Source organism: Pongo abelii, chromosome 9, assembly GCF_028885655.2.
Source record: "Pongo abelii isolate AG06213 chromosome 9, NHGRI_mPonAbe1-v2.0_pri, whole genome shotgun sequence".
In the NCBI taxonomy this organism is placed as follows: Eukaryota; Metazoa; Chordata; class Mammalia; order Primates; family Hominidae; genus Pongo; species Pongo abelii.
In genome coordinates this window covers 56,797,079-56,820,677 of record NC_071994.2, presented here as the reverse complement: position 1 = coordinate 56,820,677, position 23,599 = coordinate 56,797,079, and the positions used below count along the sequence as shown (strand labels likewise).

Here is a 23,599-nt window from a genome sequence, read left to right as displayed (position 1 = left end):
TGATTCAGCAAGTGACATCTGCAGTCACAAAGGAGTGCTTTTCCATGTACTCAAATACAATAAATTGCTCCTCCCATCTCATCTTTAGATCTTTCACTTATAAAACCAGAGCTAACAGAATGTGTCTTTAGTAGTACTTACAGGATTCAATACAAACATGTTTTTGATATAACTTAAAGTTAACTCAGCTAAGTAAGCGCATAACTAAAAGTATTTTAACAAGATTTTTATATAGTAATAATGAGATTTAAACCCAGCAATCTAGCATAATAGCTTTTCATTAAAATTGTTAGGGTTCAAGATACCTAAGACCCAAAATTTGAGCTCTGTCAGTTTTTTAGGATAGAATAGGTAGAGACATGTGACTTATTTGGATAAGGATCCTCTGTCTGTAATCATTGACTCAAAGTACTTGTCTTCAGTCTTTTCTGTGTGTATTTTTGGACAGGGAGTCTGATCATTTTGTCAGCCAAATTTTTGAATCTCGAACACTAATTTTAATGTAGTGAAGTAGGAAGTAGATAAGTCAAACTAGTCTTTGCTGTGTCAAATATTTTATGCTTACCAATGTTTATTCTCTCAATCTTGTAAAGTGTCATTTTTATAAGATTTCCTGCTAGCTCCAAAGTATATCTAGAATCTTTGCTTGAGTGTCAGATGTAGTTATAGGAAGGAAGCATAGATAAGAAGTGCAGTGAAGAAATCAAAATCAGTTTCACTACTGCAAATAATTATTTTCTTTATTTTATTTTATTTTATTATTATTATACTTTTAAGTTTTAGGGTACATGTGCACAATGTGCAGGTTAGTTACATATGTATACATGTGCCATGCTGGTGTGCTGCACCCATTAACTTGTCATTTAGCGTTAGGTATATCTCCTAACGCTATCCCTCCCACCTCCCCCCACCCCACAATAGTCCCCAGAGTGTGATGTTCCCTTTCCTGTGTCCATGTGTTCTCATTGTTCAGTTCCCACCTATGAGTGAGAACATGTGGTGTTTGGTTTTTTCTCCTTGCGATAGTTTACTGAGAATGATGATTTCTAATTTCATCCATGTCCCTACAAAGGACATGAACTCATAATTTTTTATGGCTGCATAGTATTCCATGGTGTATATGTGCCACATTTTCTTAATCCAGTCTATCATTGTTGGACATTTGGGTTGGTTCCAAGTCTTTGCTATTGTGAATAGTGCCACAATAAACATACGTGTGCATGTGTCTTTATAGCAGCATTATTTATAGTCCTTTGGGTATATACCCAGTAATGGGATGGCTGGGTCAAATGGAATTTCTAGTTCTAGATCCCTGAGGAATCGCCACACTGACTTCCACAAGGGTTGAACTAGTTTACAGTCCCACCAGCAGTGTAAAAGTGTTCCTATTTCTCCACATCCTCTCCAGCACCTGTTGTTTCCTGACTTTTTAATGATTGCCATTCTAACTGGTGTGAGATGGTATCTCATTGTGGTTTTGATTTGCATTTCTCTGATGGCCAGTGATGGTGAACATTTTTTCATGTGTTTTTTGGCTGCATGAATGTCTTCTTTTGAGAAGTGTCTGTTCATGTCCTTTGCCCACTTTTTGATGGGGTTGTTTGTTTTTTTCTTGTAAATTCGTTTGAGTTCATTGTAGATTCTGGATATTAGCCCTTTGTCAGATGAGTAGGTTGTGAAAAATTTCTCCCATTTTGTAGGTTGCCTGTTCACTCTGATGGTAGTTTCTTTTGCTGTGCAGAAGCTCTTTAGTTTAATTAGATCCCATTTGTCAGTTTTGGCTTTTGTTGCCACTGCTTTTGGTGTTTTAGACATGAAGTCCTTGCCTATGCCTGTGTCCTGAATGGTAATGTCTAGGTTTTCTTCTAGGGTTTTTATGGTTTTAGGTCTAACGTTTAAGTCTTTAATCCATCTTGAATTGATTTTTGTATAAGGTGTAAGGAAGGGATCCAGTTTCAGCTTTCTCCATATGGCTAGCCAGTTTTCCCAGCACCATTTATTAAATAGGGAATCCTTTCCCCATTGCTTGTTTTTCTCAGGTTTGTCAAAGATCAGATAGTGTAGATATGTGGTGTTATTTCTGAGGGCTCTGTTCTGTTCCATTGATATATCTCTGTTTTGGTACCAGTACCATGCTGTTTTGGTTACTGTAGCCTTGTAGTGTAGTTTGAAGTCAGGTAGCATGATGCCTCCAGCTTTGTTCTTTTGGCTTAGGATTGACTTGGCAATGCGGGCTCTTTTTTGGTTCCATATGAACTTTAAAGTAGTTTTTTTCAATTCTGTGAAGAAAGTCATTAGTAGCTTGATGGGGATGGCATTGAATCTATAAATTACCTCGGGCAGTATGGCCATTTTCACGATATTGATTCTTCCTACCCATGAGCATGGAATGTTCTTCCATTTGTTTGTATCCTCTTTTATTTCCTTGAGCAGTAGTTTGTAGTTCTCCTTGAAGAAGTCCTTCACATCCCTTGTAAGTTGGATTCCTAGGTATTTGATTCTCTTTGAAGCAATTGTGAATGGGAGTTCACTCATGATTTGGCTCTCTGTTTCTCTGTTGTTGGTGTGTAAGAACGCTTGTGATTTTTGTACATTGATTTTTTATCCTGAGACTTTGCTGAAGTTACTTATCAGCTTAAGGAGATTTTGGGCTGAGACAGTGGGGTTTTCTAGATATACAATCATGTCATCTGCACACAGGGACAATTTGACTTCCTCTTTTCCTAATTGAATACCCTTTATTTCCTTCTCCTGCCTAATTGCACTAGCCAGAACTTCCAACACTGTGTTGAATAGGAGTGGTGAGAGAGGGCATCCCTGTCTTGTGCCAGTTTTCAAAGGGAATGCTTCCAGTTTTTGCCCATTCAGTATGATATTGGCTGTGGGTTTGTCATAGATAGCTCTTATTATTTTGAGATACGTCCCATCAATACCTAATTTATTGAGAGTTTTTAGCATGAAGAGTTGTTGAATTTTGTCAAAGGCCTTTTCTGCATCTATTGAGATAATCATGTAGTTTTTGTCTTTGATTCTGTTTGTATGCTGGATTACATTTATTGATTTTCGTATATCGAACCAGCCTTGCATCCCAGGGATGAAGCCCACTTGATCATGGTGGATAAGCTTTTTGATGTGCTGCTGGATTCGGTTTGCCAGTATTTTATTGAAGATTTTTGCATCAGTGTTCATCAAGGATGCAAATAATTATTTTCTTTCTGTAATGTTAGCAGTCAGAGAAATAGCATTTGTGACAAAGATTACTACTAAGCATGGAGAGTGTAACAAAATGACTAAAACTTAAGTTTATATTCAGTTTAAGTACCAATTTAGCTAAGTGAACATTTTGCATAGAGCACATATTTACTATAAATAGGCTTTTGCAAAAAATAATCACATTAAAAAAATAATTTTAAAACATTGCTCATGAGAGCATATACCTAGAAGCTTAGTGAAGAAAAGTTTTATTATACAGCAGGTTCACAGTTGATTCAGAGGGAACAGCCGTGTATTGTGACTTTGTGATAATGGGTTTTTAACAAAACAAATTATATCCACGTAAGACTTGTTTTTTTCTAATTATCTATAAAGCTCCTGCATATGTTCTTTTCCCCCTTTGTACAGTGTGGAAATTGAACAAGTAGATGTATTTAAAGGACTAAAGAAGCAGACTTATTATTATCTCACAGTTTTTAGTACTAATGACCAGGCTTGTACTCTAGTTGCTTGTTGAATACTTTGTCACCCAATTCCTAGTTTTCTTTTCAGGTGGAAACTATCAAAGGCTATAGTTGTTATTATCAAGGTCCAGTGAAACTTGTGTAGACCTTTTTGTCTTACCTCATGCTAGATGGCCATGTTTAAGATTCATTATAGACATTATTTTTGCCAATCATTAATAGAGGTCATGGTCATCAGAGCAGAGGGAAGCATTTGTTCACCAGATACATTTTGCAAAAATATGAATTTTTAAAAATCTGTTCACAAAACTGTTGAACAGTTATGTAGTCTGAACCCCCCCACCTTTGCTTTGAAGTATCAGAGAGTTCCTTAAAAGGATTTTTGAAATTTTCAGCCGTACATGACAGTAGAGAGAATGATATGAATTCCTGTGTGCCTATCACCCGCGTCTACATTTACAAATTTTTTACGATAACTTTTTTATACATTTCCCTCCCACGTTTTTTGTTTTGTTTTTGTTTTTGTTGGAGTATTTTAAAGTAAAACTTATACATTATATCATTAAATGTGTCCTAATACATTTGAGTGTTGGTGCATGAGAACATTTATTGAAAATGACTTAGCACTCAATCTTTAGATGTCCCAATTTAATAATAAAATTGCTAACATTAATTTAATTTTTTCTATTGAATCTCCTTTGGTGCAGGTATAACTGAATCTCCTTTGATGTAGATTATTTATACCTATTATAAGAGATTAAGAGGCTGGGCATGGTGGCATGTGCCTGAGGCAGGAGAATCACTTGACACTAGGAGTTCGAGGCTGCTAGTGTGCTAGGATTGCACCTGTGAATACCCAGCATACTCTAGCCCGGGCAACATAGTGAGACTCTTTCTCTATAGTGGGGTCAGAATTAGTTCCCAGGCAGCCTGACTCCATAGCTTATCCTCATAGCCAGTTTGTAATTCCTTATCTCCATTGAACTACTTACAAGGTATGTATTGGTTGTATTCAGTAGTTTGCTTTACTTAAAACCTATAGATAGTTTGAAAAGCAGGCCTTTTTGTTTTGGATAAGCCCACATTGTACTGTTTCTTCAGAAATGTTCTTTGCCTTTTTTATATTGTGAAAAGGTAGTTATTTTTATAGTGTTCATATGTGTCTCTCCTTTGTCTTCCATTTGAAATTTTAAAATTTGGAGTGAAATGCCTTCTATTCCTCTGTGAATGTACTTCTAAAAGAATATGTAGGAAACAGTTAATTGTTAATATCCCTGCAGTTTACTGACTCATTATTCTAACCAGTTGAGGAGGCCACATAGGATGCTCATCTCAGCATCCAGACATGACTTGAGTTCTAATTTTTCTTTCACTACAACCCTTTAAGCCCTGATTTCTTCATTTATATAATGAGGTTGATAGAGTCTTATCTCATAAGATTGTTACAGGAATTGTATCCATTATGATGCTTTGCAAAATGGCTGGACCTGTAACTGCTTACTAAATGTTAGCAGTAATGATAATCATGTTAATTATTAGTAGTGGTCATATGTTTGGCTTGGCATCAATGCCTCAAATAATATTTCACATTTGAGTGGTTATGTTTCTAAAATGGACATTTATTGCAGCTATCTTGTCAAACTGTGACTCACTTTTTTTGTCTTCTTTCTATTTCAGAATCTCTATTCTCTTATACCATAAAACTTCAAGCTTTAGTCGTACTCTGTACTCACCTGCCTCTCTTGAACTCTGTTCTTAACTTCTCTGATACTTGTCTACTCTTGCATATTGGAGCTTTCTATAACATCAGTCAACAAAAACAGCTCTTCTGGTTAACAGGCTCTAAGTTGTCCTAATCCCTTCTGAGGCCCTTTTCTTGGTCAGAAGTCTATATACAGCAGAATGTCTTCTGTTAAACTCCACAAGCCTACATCTATAAAAGGCACTTTAAGTTCTAAAAGATAGGTATTTTTAAAATACAGAGTCTTTTATTCCTTCAAACACATGTAACTTAACAATTCTTGGGTTATGTTTAAAATGATTTTTGGCTAGGCATGGTGCTTAAACACTTGTAATCCCAGCACTTTGGGAGGCTGAGGTAGAAGGATCCCTTGAGACCAGGAGTTCAAGACCAACCTGGGCAAGATAATGAGAACTGTTTCTACCAAAAAAATAATAAATACCTCTACTAACAATTTTTATCTCTTTTTTATTTAAAAAGGTGATCTAGCATTTCTAAAGAAATGAGTTTAGAATAGGATACATTTTGGTTGTTACTGTAAACTGACAGTATATTAGGTTTTAAGAAGATTAGGCTGGCTCTTCTGAGGTTGCAGACATGAATAAAACAATATAGATTTTCTGAGATGTTATGTTAGTAAGGGCAAATAGGTCTCAAAGTGACATAAGGAAGAGAATCAGAAATTGTTTCTTATTTTTGCTATCATACTTTGAACTCTGCAGTGAAAGATCATTTCGGCAACGTAAACTTACCTAAGGATAGCAAAGCTATTCAGTTGCCAGACAATTGTATACTGTATTTATTACCCTCAGGAAGCACAGGTAGCGTCTGTTTAATATTTTTACCATTATTCTGGGTGCCTTTGGTTTCTCATTGACACAGCTATGGAATAGCTTATTATTCAGACTTTCAGATGTTACTGCAGAAGAGTTTTTAGGAGAAGGTTGATCCATCATATGGCCATAATGCAGTACACTCAATCTCAGTTTGACATTAAAGATGCAATATTTTATATTGCCTGTGTCTAGAATACTGTTAGAAAAGAAACATTAAGAAAAGTCTAGAGAGTAGTTTGATTTATTGTCATGTTTATGCAGGTGTTCTTCTCTAGACACGAGGACAACAGCTTTATCCTCATCTTTTTATCCCTAACACCTAACAAAGTGCCTGATACACATAGTAGATGCTTAGTTAAGGTTTTTGAATAGAAGTAAAGTATCTTAAGGTAATGATTTTAAAGATGGTGGTGGGGGTGTGTGTGTGTGTGTGTGTGTGTGTGTGTGTGTGTTTTGGAAAAGGATTACAAAATACACCAGCAAAAATTCTTGAAATAAGGGATGCTACTTCATATTTTGTTTCTAAATTTAATAGAAATAACAGAAATGTGAATTAAAGCCAAAGAGAAATTTGAACCACTGATGAGGCTAAAATGGTTTTAAAAAAAATTTGTTCTTCAAAAGCCATAGAACTCTGGTGAAGGTCATGAAGGTCATCAAGACACCTTACAGGGAAATTAAATTTATTTCCCTTCCTAGTATACCCCGAAATCTCCTTAATTTCTGATTCACCCCAGTGGTTCTGTCTTTATGGGGTACATTCCATGACCACCCACTAGTTCAGTGATTTACTGGAAGAACTCACACAATTCAGTATAAAGCTGTACTCACAGCTAGGATTACAGAAAAGGGTATAGTGGAGAAACAGCAGGAAAAAGATGCCCATAGGCAAAGAGGTCACAGGCAGACGTCCAAGGTTTCTCTCACTTTTTCCACTAGAGTTACACAAGACATTCTTTCCTTCCCAGCTTCATACCTCAGAGGCTCATGTGAGATGTCTCTACCCAGGGAAATTTGCATGAGTCCTAGAGACTGTAGTTCTCAAAGCTAGCTGGTCAAGTAGGCATATTTCCACCGTGTGACCAGCCATGGTATATACCCAAACCAGGTAACAAGTGTGCATGATGAATCTTCATGTTTACTTTAAACATGTTGTCAACCTGCTTCATCTAAACCTACTGCTTCAGGTAAATAGAGTAACATCATTATTCTGCAATCATATGAGTGATCTAGGAGTTCTTTTTCTTAGAGTTTGATCAAGAATCATTGCCATGGCTATAGAGATCTAAGAAAGAACTGAGTAAAACAAAACAGACCTGCTGCATTCACTCATTTTTTCCGAGTTGTAAACCTGGGATTCATACTTGACATTTTCTTCCCCTTTACCCAACATACCTGTTGGAGACAGAGTCCTGTTGAGTATCCTTAATGTTTCTCAAATGTGTCTCTCATCTATCCATGATGTTTCTCATGTCTTACTTTACATTCTTAGATCTCTCACCTGAATTAATGCATCTGCACTTAACTGGACCAATTGTTTGTACTTTGTCTTTGCCTCCCACCACTCTCTGTCATCTGTTCTCTGTAGTGCAGCCAGACTGATTTCCCCACTTAATTCTCCTCTATTTTAAATAAAAAGGAAGAAGGGGTGGGGGGAAGATATTTTTGTGTTGGGAAGACATAAAAGAGGGTAAATTACATATGATTCTACTATCAGAGACCACTATCAACATTTTGGTATATTTCTTGCCACTCTCAAAAGCCTTAGGTCACAGAGATGAAATCCATAGGAATATAAACTTTACTAAAATATCAGCTCCCCGTGGTGCGGCAGGAATTTTTCTTTTTTTCATCCTTTAATGTGTCCCAACTACCAGGAAGGGGACCCAGCACGTCCTAGGCATTCAGTGTAAGTACTTATTCAATGAATTAATTAATCAATTTTCAAGATTCAGGACATTACATATTCAAAGCCAGGTAACTCATTATCACCAAAGCCTGCAAACCCATTGTTTCTGATAGATTCCAGATGACTATTTTTATCTTTTTTCACTTTATTAGAACTGAGTTATTGCTAGTTTCAAACAATAAATGTCCTCAGTGTTAGTAATTGCACAGCTACACATTTGTAAATAAAGAGGATACATTTGGGAGGGAGCAGCTCATAGAATAGCCCGTTATGGTTCCAGGTCTATGCTCCATACCTTCTTGGTAGTTCATTTCTCATGGGATGTGTGTAAATCTACCCCCAGCTTCATAATGTTTAAGAAGTCTTGCTTTTTGTTGACATTTATGAATGAAGGACTGGATACTTTAATAAAGGTAACTGGTATAGGTTTTGTCTCTGAGGGGAAAGGGTGGAGACTGGTCAGTTTAGTTAACCCAGTAATGTTTTAGTCCCTTTGTCACTCCCACTTTGTAAATCTCTTGACGCCAATGGTTTGCGTTGTGAAGAATGGCTCCACCTCCACTGTCATGCTTGCTGATGTGTGCACTGAGTACTGGGTCTTTCTTCACAGGTTTACCAATATAATTTCATTCCCTTTTTTCTCTCAATAAATTATGAGATTCTTTGACTCTTTGATATTCCCTTGCAAAATCTCCATGCATTTATCAGTGTCTTACATTTTATGTTACTGTCATTTCACTGTTCTTAGGGAGCAAAAGAGAAATAAATATGTATACTTCGATGACATATTGAACTGAAAGTAAATGAATAGTATATATTGTATCTATTTATATCTATTAGGATATTCCTTTCTGCTCCCCCATAAGCTATCATCCATATATTCTAGGTGAACTTTAAATTTGTTTTATCACTGACTTTAAATGCACTTGATTAGGTATTCATTGTATGAACTCACATGTACTTTATGCTGTTTGCTTGTCTGTCTCCCCACTAGACCATCTTCTTCCTTAGAACATAGACCGTATCTTTTACCTAAATCACATAGGGAAAACGTAGATTGAAAATTTAATCCTATATTTTTTATTCCAAAGATCCTGAAATGACTCTTCTTTATCTTTAAGTAAAATCTAGACTTGAAGATAAGTCTTAGCATTACCTCTAAATATCCCCCAACTATGTCACTATATACTGTCTCTTGTTGCTCTAGTCATACTAAACCATTCAAAGTTATTTAAATTTGCTTCTCTCTCTCTGTCTCACACACACGCACACGAGGCAGTTGTGCATACACGCAGCCCTCTTCTACTCCCATACCTGTACACATCTTTGTGTATGCTGCGTCTTTTCCTGGCTAAGCTCAGATGTCACTTAGATAAGGATTTATCATTTGAGCTTCCGTAGTCCCCAATCCTGTTTACTGTTCTGTCTCTCTTAGACCATACCCGTAAGTGCATGGACTGTGTCTTTTATCTCTGTATGCTTTGTACAAGATAATTAATCATGATGATGTCCCTGTATCATGAAATGAAAGTTAAATTGCTACTTTTAAGATAGGAAATAAGATAGGAAAGTATGTGTTCTAACAAAATTTCCCCTCAGAAAAAGTTGATAATTTCATTTTTATTGGATTAGTTTAGAGAATTACTTAAAGATATCCTTTTTATTACCTCGTCATATTTCTTTACATTAGAATCATGCTAGTTTTTCAGTAGGTGTTTCCAAAGATAAAGATTCATTTGGTTTATACTGAAGTAGGGTTTAGTGAGTAGCCACTTAAGAAAACTAAGTAAAATCTGTATATTTTTTTCATGAATGGAAAAAATCAGGTGGTAATGAACAGTCTCATGAAAGAGGTTGTCTGTGTCAATGATATCTGTTTTAATACAAAATTAATGGGAATTACAAGGCTTTGTCTTTTTTCCTGTGTTTTCCCTTAAATCATAATCTTTCTTGTTATAGTCATATTTGAACAACAAATAATTACTGATACAAATAGGATTTTGACTTGTAGCAGACGATAAACAGGCCTAGCAGATGGTCTTTTACAGAACACAGATCTTGTTTCAGCATAACCATTCTGAAGATATTTTTAAGCAATGGGAATATTTTTCTCTTTTAAAAGAAGCTTGCCTTCCGTTTTCTTTGAAGTGTTTGTCATTGTTAAAGCCTTAATCAGTATTTCGGTAAGCAACAAGCAACTATAGCAATTTCATCAGAATTTTATTAAATACCCTTTTGAAAAAAAAACTCATAAGCATTTCTTTAAAACTTTTTGTATGAAATGTGTAAAATGAGTACATAAAACATCAATAAACATGTTTAATATGCATAAGTATCCATAAATAACAAATGAAATTAAACATGTAACCATCACCCAGGCCAAGAGAACTTTGCCACCAATTGAGAATCCCACCCACCTCCACTGCTCTTTCTTGATCAGATGGGCTACTATGAACAATTTTGTTATGATCAGTTTTTACATGTGCCCTGGTGCACACATCTGGGGGTGTATACTTACAAGTAGAACTGTGGTCCTTAGGGTATACATATCTTCAAATTTCCTAGATATTGCCAGACTATTTTCCAAAGTGATTATACCACTTTATCTTATACCTATAGTATGTAACAGTTCTGGTTGGTATTATCCACCGTTAAAAAATGTTTCCAGTCATTTGTGTAGCAGTATCTCATTGCAGTTTTAATTTTTGTTTCTTTGATTGCTAATGAAACTGAGCACCTTTTCATGCAGTTGTTAGCCATTTGGATTTCCTTTTTCTGTGAAATATCTGTTTATGCCTTTTGCTCAGGTTTCTTTTGAGTTGTGTCTTGTTCAAGTATTCGTAGGCAATCTATATGTATATTTTGGATTTGAACTGTTGATAGGTTTTATGTAATGTGAAAGTCTTCTCTCATTCGTGTTTGCCTTTTTACCCTCTTTGTAATATCTTGATGATCTGAAATTCTCAGTTTTCATATGGCAACATTCTTATTTATAGTTGCCACTGTTTGTGAGTTGAGTAAGGAATCTGTACCTTTTCTTAGGTTATAGAGGGTATATTTTCTTGTAAATGCTTTATAATTGTGCTTTTTACACTTAGGCATTGATTTTTGTATATAGTATGAAGTGGTGGTCCAGTTTTGTTCCTTTTTTTGGTATTCTATTTAGATGACCCAGTTGTTCTGGTCCCATTCATTAATCTTTGTACTTACACTATCATTTTTATCAAGAATCAAGCATCATTATATGAGGCCTGTATAACCTTTATACTAAAACTTCACTAAGGCAGTAGAATCGAAAATCACAAGTCACTCATTCATGAATGCAAATGCAAGAATCCTAATAAAAATATTGGAAAACTAGGCCAGGCACAGTGGCTCACGCCTGTAATTCCAATACTTTGGGAGGTCAAGGTGGGTGAATTACTTTAGGCCAGGAGTTCGAGACCAGCCTGAGCAACATGGCGAAACCCTATCTCTACTAAAAATACAAAAATTAGCCCGGCATGGTTGCACATGCCTGTAATCCCAGCTGCTTGGGAGGCTGAGGCAGGAGAATTGCTTGAACCCTGGAGGCGGAGGTTGCAGTGAGCTGAGATCGTGCCACTGCACTCTAGCCTGGGTGACAGGGCAAGACTCTGTCTCAAAAAAAAAAAAAAAAAAAAGAGGAAAACTGAGCAATAAATTGGGAAGTAAAGTTTATTCTAGGAATGCAAAGTTGGTTAAATATGAGAAAATCAGAAAAATCTATTGAGAGCGTCTCAAGAGATGCAGTATAGAAGTCTGATAAAATTTAGTATCCATTCAATGTATCTATGTATTTAAAACTGTTAGCAAACTAGAGTTAGAAAGCAGTGTCCTAATATGATAAAGAACAGGGGTCCCCATTCCCCAGGCTGCGGATGAGTATCTGTGGGTGTCCTGTTAGGAACTGGACCGCACAGCAGGAGGTGAGCAGTGGGTGAGTAAACATTGTCGCCTGAGCGCCGCCTCCTGTCAGATCAGTGGGGGCATTAGATTTTCACGGATTGCAGACGCTATTGTGAACTGCATATGCGAGGGATCTAGGTTGTGCATTCCTTACGAGAATCTAATACCTGATGATCTGAGGTGGCAGTTTCATCCCAAAACCATCTCCCACCCCCGGGTCCATGGAGAGATTGTCTTCCACGAAACTGGTCCCTGGTGCCAAAAAGGTTGGGGACTGCTGATACAGAATATCTATAAAAACAAAACCTACAACCAGTATTGTGATGAAGCATTGAAAGCATTCTCTTTAAGTTCAGGAACAGGACAAGGATACCTTTCATCACCTCTTCTATCCAACACTATAAAGGAGATCCTAGCCAATGCACTAATATGATAAAAAGAGAAATATAAGATTGGATATGAAAAAACAAAACTGTTTTTATGTTTATGTATGTTTATGAGTACAGACATTAGAAAGAAGCTATAAACAAATTACGGTAAAAGTATCAAGATGCTGAATACATAATTAATCAGAATTTATTATTATTTTTTGTTTGTTTGTTTGAGACAGGGTCTTACTTTGTCATCCAGGCTGGAGTGCAGTGGCAAAATCATGTCTCACTTCAGCCTTGACCTCCCAGGCCCAAGTGATCCTCCCACCTTGCCTCTCGAGTAGCCGGGACCACAGGCGCACGCCACCATGCCTGGCTAGTTTGTTTATTTTTTGTAGAGACAGGTTCTTCCTATGTTGCCTAGGCTGGTCTTGAACTCCTGGGCTCAAGCAATCCTCCCGTCTTGGCCTCTCAAGATGCTGGTATTATAAGCATGAGCCACCACTCCTGGCCTATTGTTAATATTTTTAACCTCCTCCCAGACAATGCAAGGACATTAAGTCACTTTAAATGGAAAATTCACCCTGGGGATTAACATCCCCCAATAAATGTTGGCTGAGAATCATGGGTCAGCTGTTTTAATTTCTTCCTCCCCACCACCTTCTGACCTTGATCATTATCTCCTTGCCATATATTTCTCAGGTATCTTTTGTTTTATTGTTTTCTGCAATCACTTATGCAAAAAATAAGTCTCCAAAAACCCTTAATGACCACCAGGATTCGAACTGTCCTCTACAAAGCTTGTTAATAATTTCTTCGTAGAACCCTCATCTAATTTCTCTTTTTTACGTCATTTTTCAAAAACCATTGAGTCCTTCTTAATGAGCTGGTTATTTTTTCCCTTGTCCTTTCTTTCCTCTTGTTGATTTTCCTTTTCCTTTTTATGTTAAAAACATCATGTGGGCCCCACGCTTGTTAACTGAGCCAGTCAATCAGATAGTGCCTCTTGAATATTCTCTTGGCCTCCTAATGGTAAGATTACATAAAGTACTCGAGAATGGGGAGTTGCTAATTTCTGCATATTGTCACCTGTGTCCATAGCAGTAAATTCTATTGTTATCATAAAGCCTATCTAAGTTCAGTTGCACTCCTAGCATGCCTACTCCTTCAGAAGGACTGTTTGCTTTATATGTGGGGAAGAGAGTATGGCAGTAACCCCTCTTGGGGTAGGTATGCTGCAATCCTGCTTTTACTCACTGTAGCAGATTAGTTGTCATACCACCTGGAAGAATCTCTTCACAGCCACTTGGGGATCAATCATCAAGCCAGTTATCCCTTCTACTCAGTAGTATGTAAAGTAAGTGATGTGTTTCCCTGATTGTTAATTCTGAGAATTTATGCCAGTAGTAAATGTTGAGAGTTTATGCCAATAGTGAATCACCAGGCTTTTCTTGTGTTTCTTTGTAAAACAGTTTCTTTTGTTTTTTACTGAATACTCTCAGAACATAGTAGTCCCCGAAACTTGTCCTCTGTCTGCATTGTCTTTGTGACAACTCATAGTTTTAAGTTCATTACTTTCCTATTGAATACTTCATTTTTCCAGGTAGACGTAAAAGCATAAGAAGGTCTTTCAGTGAGAGGAAAAACTCTCTCTCGCCGCCATTTCCTCTTTAAAAGGACTGACATTTATTAGAAACTAGCAATAGCCAGAGAATGGGATTTTTCACAATCTTCCCCTCTGCGTACTATTCCCTACCAGTCCACTAGCTAGTTCTCTAAATCTTGCCATTTCCTACCAAGGCTAGGATTCAATCCTCTGCCAGTTTTTTTTTTTTTTTTAATTCCTTCCTTTTTCTGACTAAAAAAAATTCCTTAGCCTTTGTGATTCATGGGTCTGCAAGAGAGTCCTGCACACAGCACCATCCTGAGCTAACATAGTGTCAAGTCAGACACACGTGAACCTAATTACCCAATATTACCAAGAGAGATTACCCAGTTTTAAACTTTATTAATAATTTCAAAGGTACAGGCAATCAGGAGACTCAGAAGAAGTAGGGATCAACCTGGCCCATAGAGCAAGGCTTCTTACTGTGTGAATTGATAACCCATCCACCCCGTTTGAAGACCTTTTCTACTCTGGGCCAGAGATTGTGTAGCTCATATAGGGAAGGCAGGACTGAAGCAGCTGCTTTTAATTTCCCAAATCTCTTAGTCTGGACTTCCTGATTCCCTGTATTTTAAAAATTATTTGTAAAGCTTGACACTGAGTAAGATCTCTGGTTCATGTGAATTAGATTTGACACTCTGATCTTATGTATTCATTCATCCACGTATGTCCATTCGCTTCTCTCATTTCTTCCTTTTTCCCTGACCATCTAGGACCAGTTTTCTTCTTCTTGAACTAATTTTTTAATATTTCCTTCATTGTACATTTATGTCAGTAGCCAAAGAGATTGTTGTTTGTTGGTCTGAAATGTATTTTGCCTATAATTCTGGGAGATACTTTTCTCTACATATAGAATTCTACATTGGCAGTAATATTGTTGCACAGGAGTTGGTAAACCTCAGTCCATGGGCCAGCTACCTGTTTTTGTAAGTAAAGCTGGAACACGGCTGGGGCTTTTTGTTTACATATTGTCTGTTGCCTCTTTCACACAGCAATAGCAGTTAAATAGTTGCAACAGAGATCATATGTCCTGCAAGTCTAAAATATTTTTACTTTGGCAGTTTAAGAAAAGGTTTGCGTAGTTCATTGGTGATATTCTACTATCTATGGCTTTCATCATTGCTATTAAGTCACGTGTCAGAACAATTGTTATTCCATTGAAGATAATTTGCATTTGTTAATTTTTTTCTCTGATTTTTTTAAGTATTAAAGATTTTTAAAAATTTAGTCTTGAGATTCATTGGATTACTTTTGTCTGTGGCTTAATGCTTTTTATCAGTTCCAAAAAATTCTCTTGATCCTGGGAGTTTGAGGTTGCAGTGAGCCATGATCACACAACTGCACCCCAGCCTGAGTGATAGAGTGAGATTCTCTCTTAAAAAAAAAAAAAAAAAAAAAAGGCCAGGCACGGTGGCTCACGCCTGTAAACCCAGCACTTTGGGAGGCCGAGGTAGGTGGATCACGAGGTTAGGAGATCGAGACCATCCTGGCTAACACGATGAAACCCCATCTCTACTAAAAATACAAAAAATTAGCTGGGCATGGTGGCGGGCACCTGTAGTCCCAGCTACTCAGGAGGCTGAGGCAGGAGAATGGCATAAACCTGGGAGGCGGAGTTTACAGTGAGCCGAGATTGCTCCACTGTACTCCAGCCTGGGCAACAATGTGAGACTCCATCTCAAAAAAAAAAAAAAAAATTGGTATGGGAGTGCAAATGATCAAGAATAGCCAGAAGGATTTTTAAAAAGAATAAACTTTAAGGAGGTACGCTATCAAATTTCTTGGCTGAATTTAAAGCTATAGTAATCAAGGAAGTGTTGTATTGGCATAAGGATACACATCTAAATTTGGGGGCAGAATTGAAAGTCCAGAAATAAATCCACACATACATGGTTGTTTGTGACAAAGATACCAAAGTAATTCCGTAAGTTAGTGATAGTTTTCCCAACAACGTGGAAACTGTCACTGTTGATAGTCTGTCCAACAAAGTTTTTTCAACACTGTATCAGTAGTTATTGATATGGGGGAAAAATGAACAAGATACATATGGGAAAATTAAATGAAAACTGAAAACATTTTAGGAGAAAACATAGGTGAATTATTTGGTGTAGGCAAAGATTACTTAGATATGTCACCAAAAGCATGAACCATAAAAGAAAAAAATGGTAAGTTGGTCTTTATCAAAGTTAAAAACTTTAGCTCTTCAAAACATACCATTTAAAAAATTAAGAACCAAGCCACAGTATGGCAGAATTACTCACTGTACATAAATCTGACAGAATTTGTATCCAGAATATGTAAAGAACTCTTAGAATTCAGTAATAAGAATACAACTGGGCTAAGTGTGGTGGCTGATGCCTGTAATCCCAGCACTTTGGGAGGCTGAGGTAGGTGGATTGTTTGAGCCCAGGAGTTTGAGACCAGCCACAACATAGAGAAACCCCATCCCTACAAAGAACACAAATATTAGCCAGGCATGGTGTCACGCACCTGTAGTCCCAGCTACTCAGGAGTCTGAGGTGAGAGGATCACTTGAGCTTGAGAGAGGTTGAGGCTACAGTGAGCTGTGATTGCACCACTGCATTCTAACCTGGGCAACAGAGTGAGACCCTGTCTTTAAAAAAAAAAAAAGAAAGAATACAACTGACCTGATGTTTTAAATGGGCAAAAGATTCGAACAAAAGAAGACATTGGAATATGGCAAGCAAGCCTAGAAAAAATGCTTGATCATTAGGAAAATGCACTTTATAACTACAATGAATTCTTTCTACACAGTGAAAATCTCGAAGATCAACAATAGTGAGTATTAACAAGGATGTGAAGCAACAGGAATGCACGTGTATTACTGCTGGAAATGTCAAATTGTTTATATGCTTTGTAAAACAAGTTGGCAGTTTATTTAAAAAGTTAGGTATACACTACCATTTGATGGAGCAATTCTGCTTATACACAGATGTTTATACCAGCTTTATTCATTATGGTCCAAAGCTAGAAGCAATCCAGAATTACATACACAGGTAAATGTATAAACAAAATTGTGATTTATCCATGTGGTGGAATACTACTCAGCAGTAGCAAGGAACAAACTACTGATATACACAAAAGCATACGTGAAACTAAAAATGTATCATGCTTATCGGAGGAAGCCAGGCACAAAAAGAATCAGCACGATTCTGTTAGTATGAAACTCTATAAAATGCAACTCTAATGTATAATGAAAGAAAGAAAATCAGTGGTTGCTTGTGGATGGGGAGATTTTCTGGGAATGGGCACTAATCTTTGGGGGAAGAGGAAATGTTCTATATATTGATTGTGATGGTCAACAAAGTATCTGTTTTTCAGAATTTAACAAAATTACCCTAAAATGAATGCATTGAATTGTTTGTAAATAATACCCAATGAAGTTAAGGGGGGACAATTTCTTCTTTGATGCAGGAAAAAAATCCTCTATAGTTAATGTACATTCTGAGAATTGAGAATTTATTAATCAGATGTAAACTTAACCAGCAGCTTACATTCACCTTTGTGAAAATAACTGTTGTTTCATATTATAAAAGAAGGGGAAATATTGCTAATCTTATGATCAAGTGTATAAGAACATCTAATGAATGCCACTGGTCAAGGTTAATTTTTGATAGTGATAGGATTTCAGGTTTTATATAACACTTAATGTTTTGTTGATGATAGTGTCATTATTGTTTATAGATACATGTATAGCTTTCACAAGTATTTGATCCTCTTAATAGCCTGTGAAGTAAATAGGGTCAGTATTATTCTCTTTTACACAGGAGTAGCACAGGCTCAACGAAATTACTTAAAAATTTGGTGAAGATCACATAGCTGACAAATGCTAGAGAATCTGGGGGTTAGAGTAGGGGCTTGGGGCTTCAAATTCTCTCACCCCTGTGACAGACACACCACTTCCCTTTAAACCATACTTTTATATGTCTTATATGTCTGTCTTCACCACTGTGTTGTTGTTTGTTTTAAAGACATGTAACTTCATTGACATGTTATTCTTGATAAAATTTGGATCTTTTCAAACTCAGATTTTAAATATTGGTTCACTGTATTGCCGTATTAACCAGAAACATCTTTGGGCATTCATGGAATAACCATAAAATAATTATAATGTCCAAAGAACAACTAAACTTTGATTGAAATACTTTTTTGTCCCACAAAACTATACGAGTTGTTGGCAAAAAATTATGTAATTTAACTAGCTTTCAGAATCTGTTTAACCTACTAATCTAATTCATTATGATAATTTTCAGACTAAATAAACTTGAAGATACTATTACACTAATTAAAGGAAAGATTGAAGAAGTTCATCTTCCTGTAGAAAAAGTAGATGTTATCATATCTGAGTGGATGGTGAGTGTTTACAGAAAAAAACTGCTTTCATTGGTAAAATGAAAAAACTTTTTTAAAGTAATGAATAAGAGAATAATTTTCATGAATTTAATTATATTTCATACATGGCAGAATGGTGACATTATTTTTTAAATAGCTATATTAGATACTATAATGTGTAATTTAAAAAAATAGCTACAGTCTTCTTACTGTGGTTTATTCTGAAATGGCCCTTATTTATTGGCTATTCATAATCTTTAAAAAGTGATAAATTATCTTTTTTATCTTAAAAATCCTAATAAATTATTTTCCTACTTTCTAAGTTTTAGATACCTAAGTGTTTGCCTGAAAGCCTCCAGGGACTAACAAGAACTTATTAGGACTGTTTCATCAAAATTAACATGATATTGCCACCATTATCATACTGAATGTCCTATCTTTCTAATCTGTTGGGCCATGTAATCAATGTCCATTATCACATAAAATAGAATTTATTGCTGTTATTGAAATATTAAAAGAAAGGTATGTTACATCGCTTTATAATTTGCTGTTGAAGTCTTGAGTCAAGACAGAATATTTATTTTTAAATATATGGAAAATAAAATTAATGGAGGCTGGGAATGGTGGCTCACACCTGTAATCCCAGCACTTTGGGAGGCTGAGGCAGGTGGATCACCTGAGGTCAGGAATTTGAGGCAGGTGGATCACCTGAGGTCAGGAGTTTGGCCAACATGATGAAACCCCATCTCTACTAAAAATACAAAAATTAGCCGGGTGTGGTGGCAGGCATCTGTAATCCCAGCTACTTGGGAGGCTGAGGCAGGAGAATGGCTTGAACCCAGGAGGTAGAGGTTGCAGTGAGCCAAGATCACGCCACTGCACTCCAACCTGGGTGACAGAGCAAGACTCCACCTCGAAAAAAAAAATGTATTTGACAGCTGATTTGACTTACTGATATGTCAGTTTGACAGAAATAAACTGGATAGTATTTCTAATAAAGATTTTTAAATTATTTTGAAATAATTTTTTTCCTTAAAGTTCTATTTGGTATATTTTCATAAAATTTATCAAAAAATTTTGAAAACAATGAGTTTTGCTTTATAATTTTTTATAAATTTTGAATAAACATAGTTATAATCCTAGTGAAATAGATGTTTCAAGGAACTTTTGGAATATTCAGATTTAATGTAGTAGTGTAGGGAGTTCCAGTCTAGAGCTGATGACAGTCATAGCTGTTGACAGTTACTGTTTTGTATGTGAAACAGTATGTTGATTTTTTTTTATGCTAAGATTGGCCTTAAACAACCTTTAGTCACAATATCAATATTCTCACACCAAAGAATTTGTATTAGCACTCTGATTTCTCATGAATTGAAAGAGTAGATATGAATTAAAAAATGTAACATTTCTTTAAAGACTATGAAAAGATGCTTCGGAGAAAGCACATTTGGCGCATATACTTGACAAGAATTTTAAATAGTTTATGCTGTATATTTTACTCTTCTTAGAAAATGCATCTTTTAAATTACTCCAAAATAGACTTTATAGGCAAACCAAAAGAAAGACTTGTCCAAACTTCCTGTTACCTCAGTTGAACATTATTATATATCTGATTACAATAACTAATGGGATAGTTCTTGCTCTGCCTAGCAGAATTATACTTCTGGATATTGATGTTCGAGGATTTTTCACTTCCAAATCTGAAAGATGATCTAGAATTATTAATATGCAATTGATATCTTAGAGGCAGCTGGTTTAATAACTGCAGTTAGCTGGATTGAATGAATTCATGAGATTGTCTTTATGATGTGAACTTTATTGAAAGTTGTACTGGAATCCATTTTGTACCCTTCTGCTTTCTTCTGTACCAAGGAAGGCTAACCCTGCAGGCTGCCTTTACCAAGCTCCAATGATGGCTAACTTCTACTGAGTTTGGGGAACCCAATGGGAAACACTAGAAACACTAAATCTCCCAAGATTTAAGAAAGGGAGAAGCTAGGGCATTTTTTCCCTTCTTACTTTATCTCTAGTGTGTTGCTGGCAAAAGCTGTTTCTTTTGTGGTTCCACTTTCCACCGGACAGGCATGCTGAAATTCCAGCATCCACTGTGCAACCCCAGCCCTGGGTTCTTGTAGCAGTAGCCTAGGAATGCTAGTTACTTCTGGGCATTATCAGGTCTGGTTGTCTCACTCTCTTGATGACTGCTCATATCTTTTATCCTCTGTATAAGTGACTTTTGATATTAATTTTCCTCTATTTTAAATAGCTTTTGTGGTTACTCTTTTCCTAGTTTGTAGTTGTAACTCAGCAGTCCCCAGACTTCTTGGCACCAGGGTCCAGTTTCATGGAAGACAGTTTTCTCATGGATTGGGGGATGGGGATGGGATGGTTTCAGGATAAAACTGTTCCACCTCACATCATTAGATTCTCATCAGTAGCATACAGTCTAGATCCCTCACTTGGGCAGTTCACAATAGGGTTCATGCTCCTATGAGAATCTAGTGCCACTGCTGATCTGACAGGAGGCAGAGCTCAGGTGGTAATGCTGGCCTGCCACTCATCTCTTGCTGTGTAGTCCAGTTCCTAACAGGCCATGGACCAGTACCCATCCCTGGCTTGGGGGTTGGGGACCCTTGCTCTAACTGAAATAAAGAACACCTTTCACTTCAGAGCGTTGGTCGGGTAAGACCTCTCTCTTCATCAGGAAGGCAGTCACTGGAGTCACTGGAGCCTGAGATGAAAGGAGCCAGTTGTTTGGAAGCCAAGGTTCTTCGAAGCCAGTAATGAAAAACAAATCAGTGTATCCAGGAAGGGATAACTAAGAACTTTTCTTCTTCCTCACCACAAAGGTGTTACTTAAGCATTTGCATTATCTCACTGTCTGCCTTTCCTTGTTTTAAGTGAGTTGAAGTCTAGCAACTGTTTTAAGTGCTCTAGGTGGGGCATTGGACACTAAACTTATGGCAGTTATTCTATGGCAGTCAGCTCTGGATGGCCTTATTTCTCTAGTGAAATTTGCACTTAAGTGTAAGAAGGCTTGTGCTAAATTATTTTCAATCATCTTTGTGGATTGGAAATATCATTTATGGCATATTCTAAATCCTAGAAGTCCCTAACTTTATTTGGTACTTTCATTAGGATTTTTGATTTGAGAAGCTGGAAAACATCAATTACATAATTAAACAAAGGGCAGGTATGCTTTCTAAACTTTATTCTCCATGTTTCAGGCACATTGGCTGAAACAGTAGGCAAATGGTAAACAACTATTTTAAATCTGTAGCCACATTTTCATGAACCAGCATTTTAAACTTAAATTGCACAGACTCCTGTCTTTATTTTGTTTTTTACTTACAACATAATAAGGATGCAAAAATCTAGAATGAGCCATGGTTAAGCATTTTTTTTTACTTACAACATAATAAGGATGCAAAAATCTAGAATGAACCATGGTTAAGCATTTTTTTTACTTACAACATAATAAGGATGCAAAAATCTAGAATGAACCATGGTTAAGCATTTTTTTTCTCTTTTTACAAGTATTTTCAACAAGGAAAGACAAAAATGGAATATACCCTCCAGAATTGGGCACAGATGTTTAATGGATGTGTAATCCAGTAGAGCAATGTAGAAATCATATATTGCAGAGATGTACATCTGTTTTCTTCTACTGTGGTCCACTATTTCCATGGCTTAATCTAAATATGTTTCTAGTCTGCACCTGTTCATGAATTTTTGTCTTTATTTTGGAAGGTTTTTCTAGATAAGAATGTAATTTTAAAAGCTAAATTATTGCTGTTAGCATGTTATTTAATAAACGATCACTTGGCTTTCATTAACAAATTTCCAGTTTTAGGCTTGCCTTTAATTTTATATTTTCATTTTTGTTTTTATTTAAGAGAAGTTTTCTTTTTATTTTATATATTTAAGGTGTACAACATGATGTTTTGATTTACACAGTGAGATTATTACTGCTGTCAAATTAACATGTCTGTCATCTCACATACTTACCTGTCTTTGTGTATGTAATAAGAGCACCTAAAATCTATTCTCTTAGGAAATTTTTTATATACAATACAATATTACTAACTGTAGTCCTCATGCTCTACATTTTCATTTTTATCAGATGGAATTTCTGTTTGACAAAATTGTCTCAGTTAAATGTGAACAGTTTAATTCCTGGAAGATGTTAATACCTATGTCTTTGTGTATGTGTCCTCATTTTTTACATTTTAGTCTACCAATAGAAGTTCTTGTTTTGAGAGCTGTTCTTTATTGCTTCTTATTTCTGCCTGCTTAATAAAACTGTTTAAAGTAAGCATCCCTAATTCTGACTCAGTAAGCCAAATTGACTCATTTGGTGTTGCTATATTTCCTCTATGTTTTCAGCATAACTTTGCAAACACATAGACTAAGTCCACGAGGCTTAGCATTAGTAAATAATGACGGAATGTGAATTGTAAAATTGTAAGAGAACGTTCCCAGACAGAAATTCGCTGGCCTCAGACATTTATAATTTTATGTACAACACATGAAGGCATGGAGATAGTATATGACAGGGTTAAGAATGTTGCTCCAGAGGGAAACTACCTCCATTCTTGGGCATGTTACCGCTCTGTGCCTCAGTTTCCTTCTCTATAAAATGAAAATAACAGTATTACCTACTTCATAAGGTTTTTTGTGAGGGTTAAATGAGTTAATACATGCAAATTTTTTAGAACAGTTTCTGGCACATAAGATCTCAATAATTTAGCTATTCAGTTTTGAAAGTTATACAAACTTTTAAGTACTCTGTAACTCATGAGCGAGCTACTACGCTAGCTAATTCAATAAAAGTTGAAAATTATCATATACATGAAATAAAGAATATTAATTCTTGGAGGAAGAACATTCTTAGGGCTTCTCCCTTGCTTACAGCCCTTTGTAAAAGCGGAAGACTTTCTCTTTCCATGTCTAGCATTTACTAATTGACTGTCTGTGGTTGGTGTGCAGAAATATGAAAGTAAGCTGATGGATGTGAGTTATTGGGATTTGGGGTATTCTTGGTATTTTTCTTAACGTTAGTTGAATCAAAATGTACTTTACGTATATTTCAAGCATAATTCTCAGTTTGCTGCCTTGG

General features: G+C 36.2%; 1 protein-coding gene across 8 annotated transcripts in view; it reads left to right on the top strand.

The window, feature by feature from the left end:
• The window catches only part of PRMT3 (protein arginine methyltransferase 3), a 127,614-nt gene that overhangs the window by 26,520 nt on the left and 77,495 nt on the right, over positions 1-23,599 (top strand). For all 8 annotated transcript variants that reach the window (XM_054525818.2, XM_054525813.2, XM_054525819.2 and 5 more), the window contains one exon: positions 18,402-18,501. In XM_054525818.2, coding sequence (XP_054381793.1) covers positions 18,402-18,501 — 100 coding nt within the window. The remainder of the gene's footprint in view (positions 1-18,401; positions 18,502-23,599) is intronic.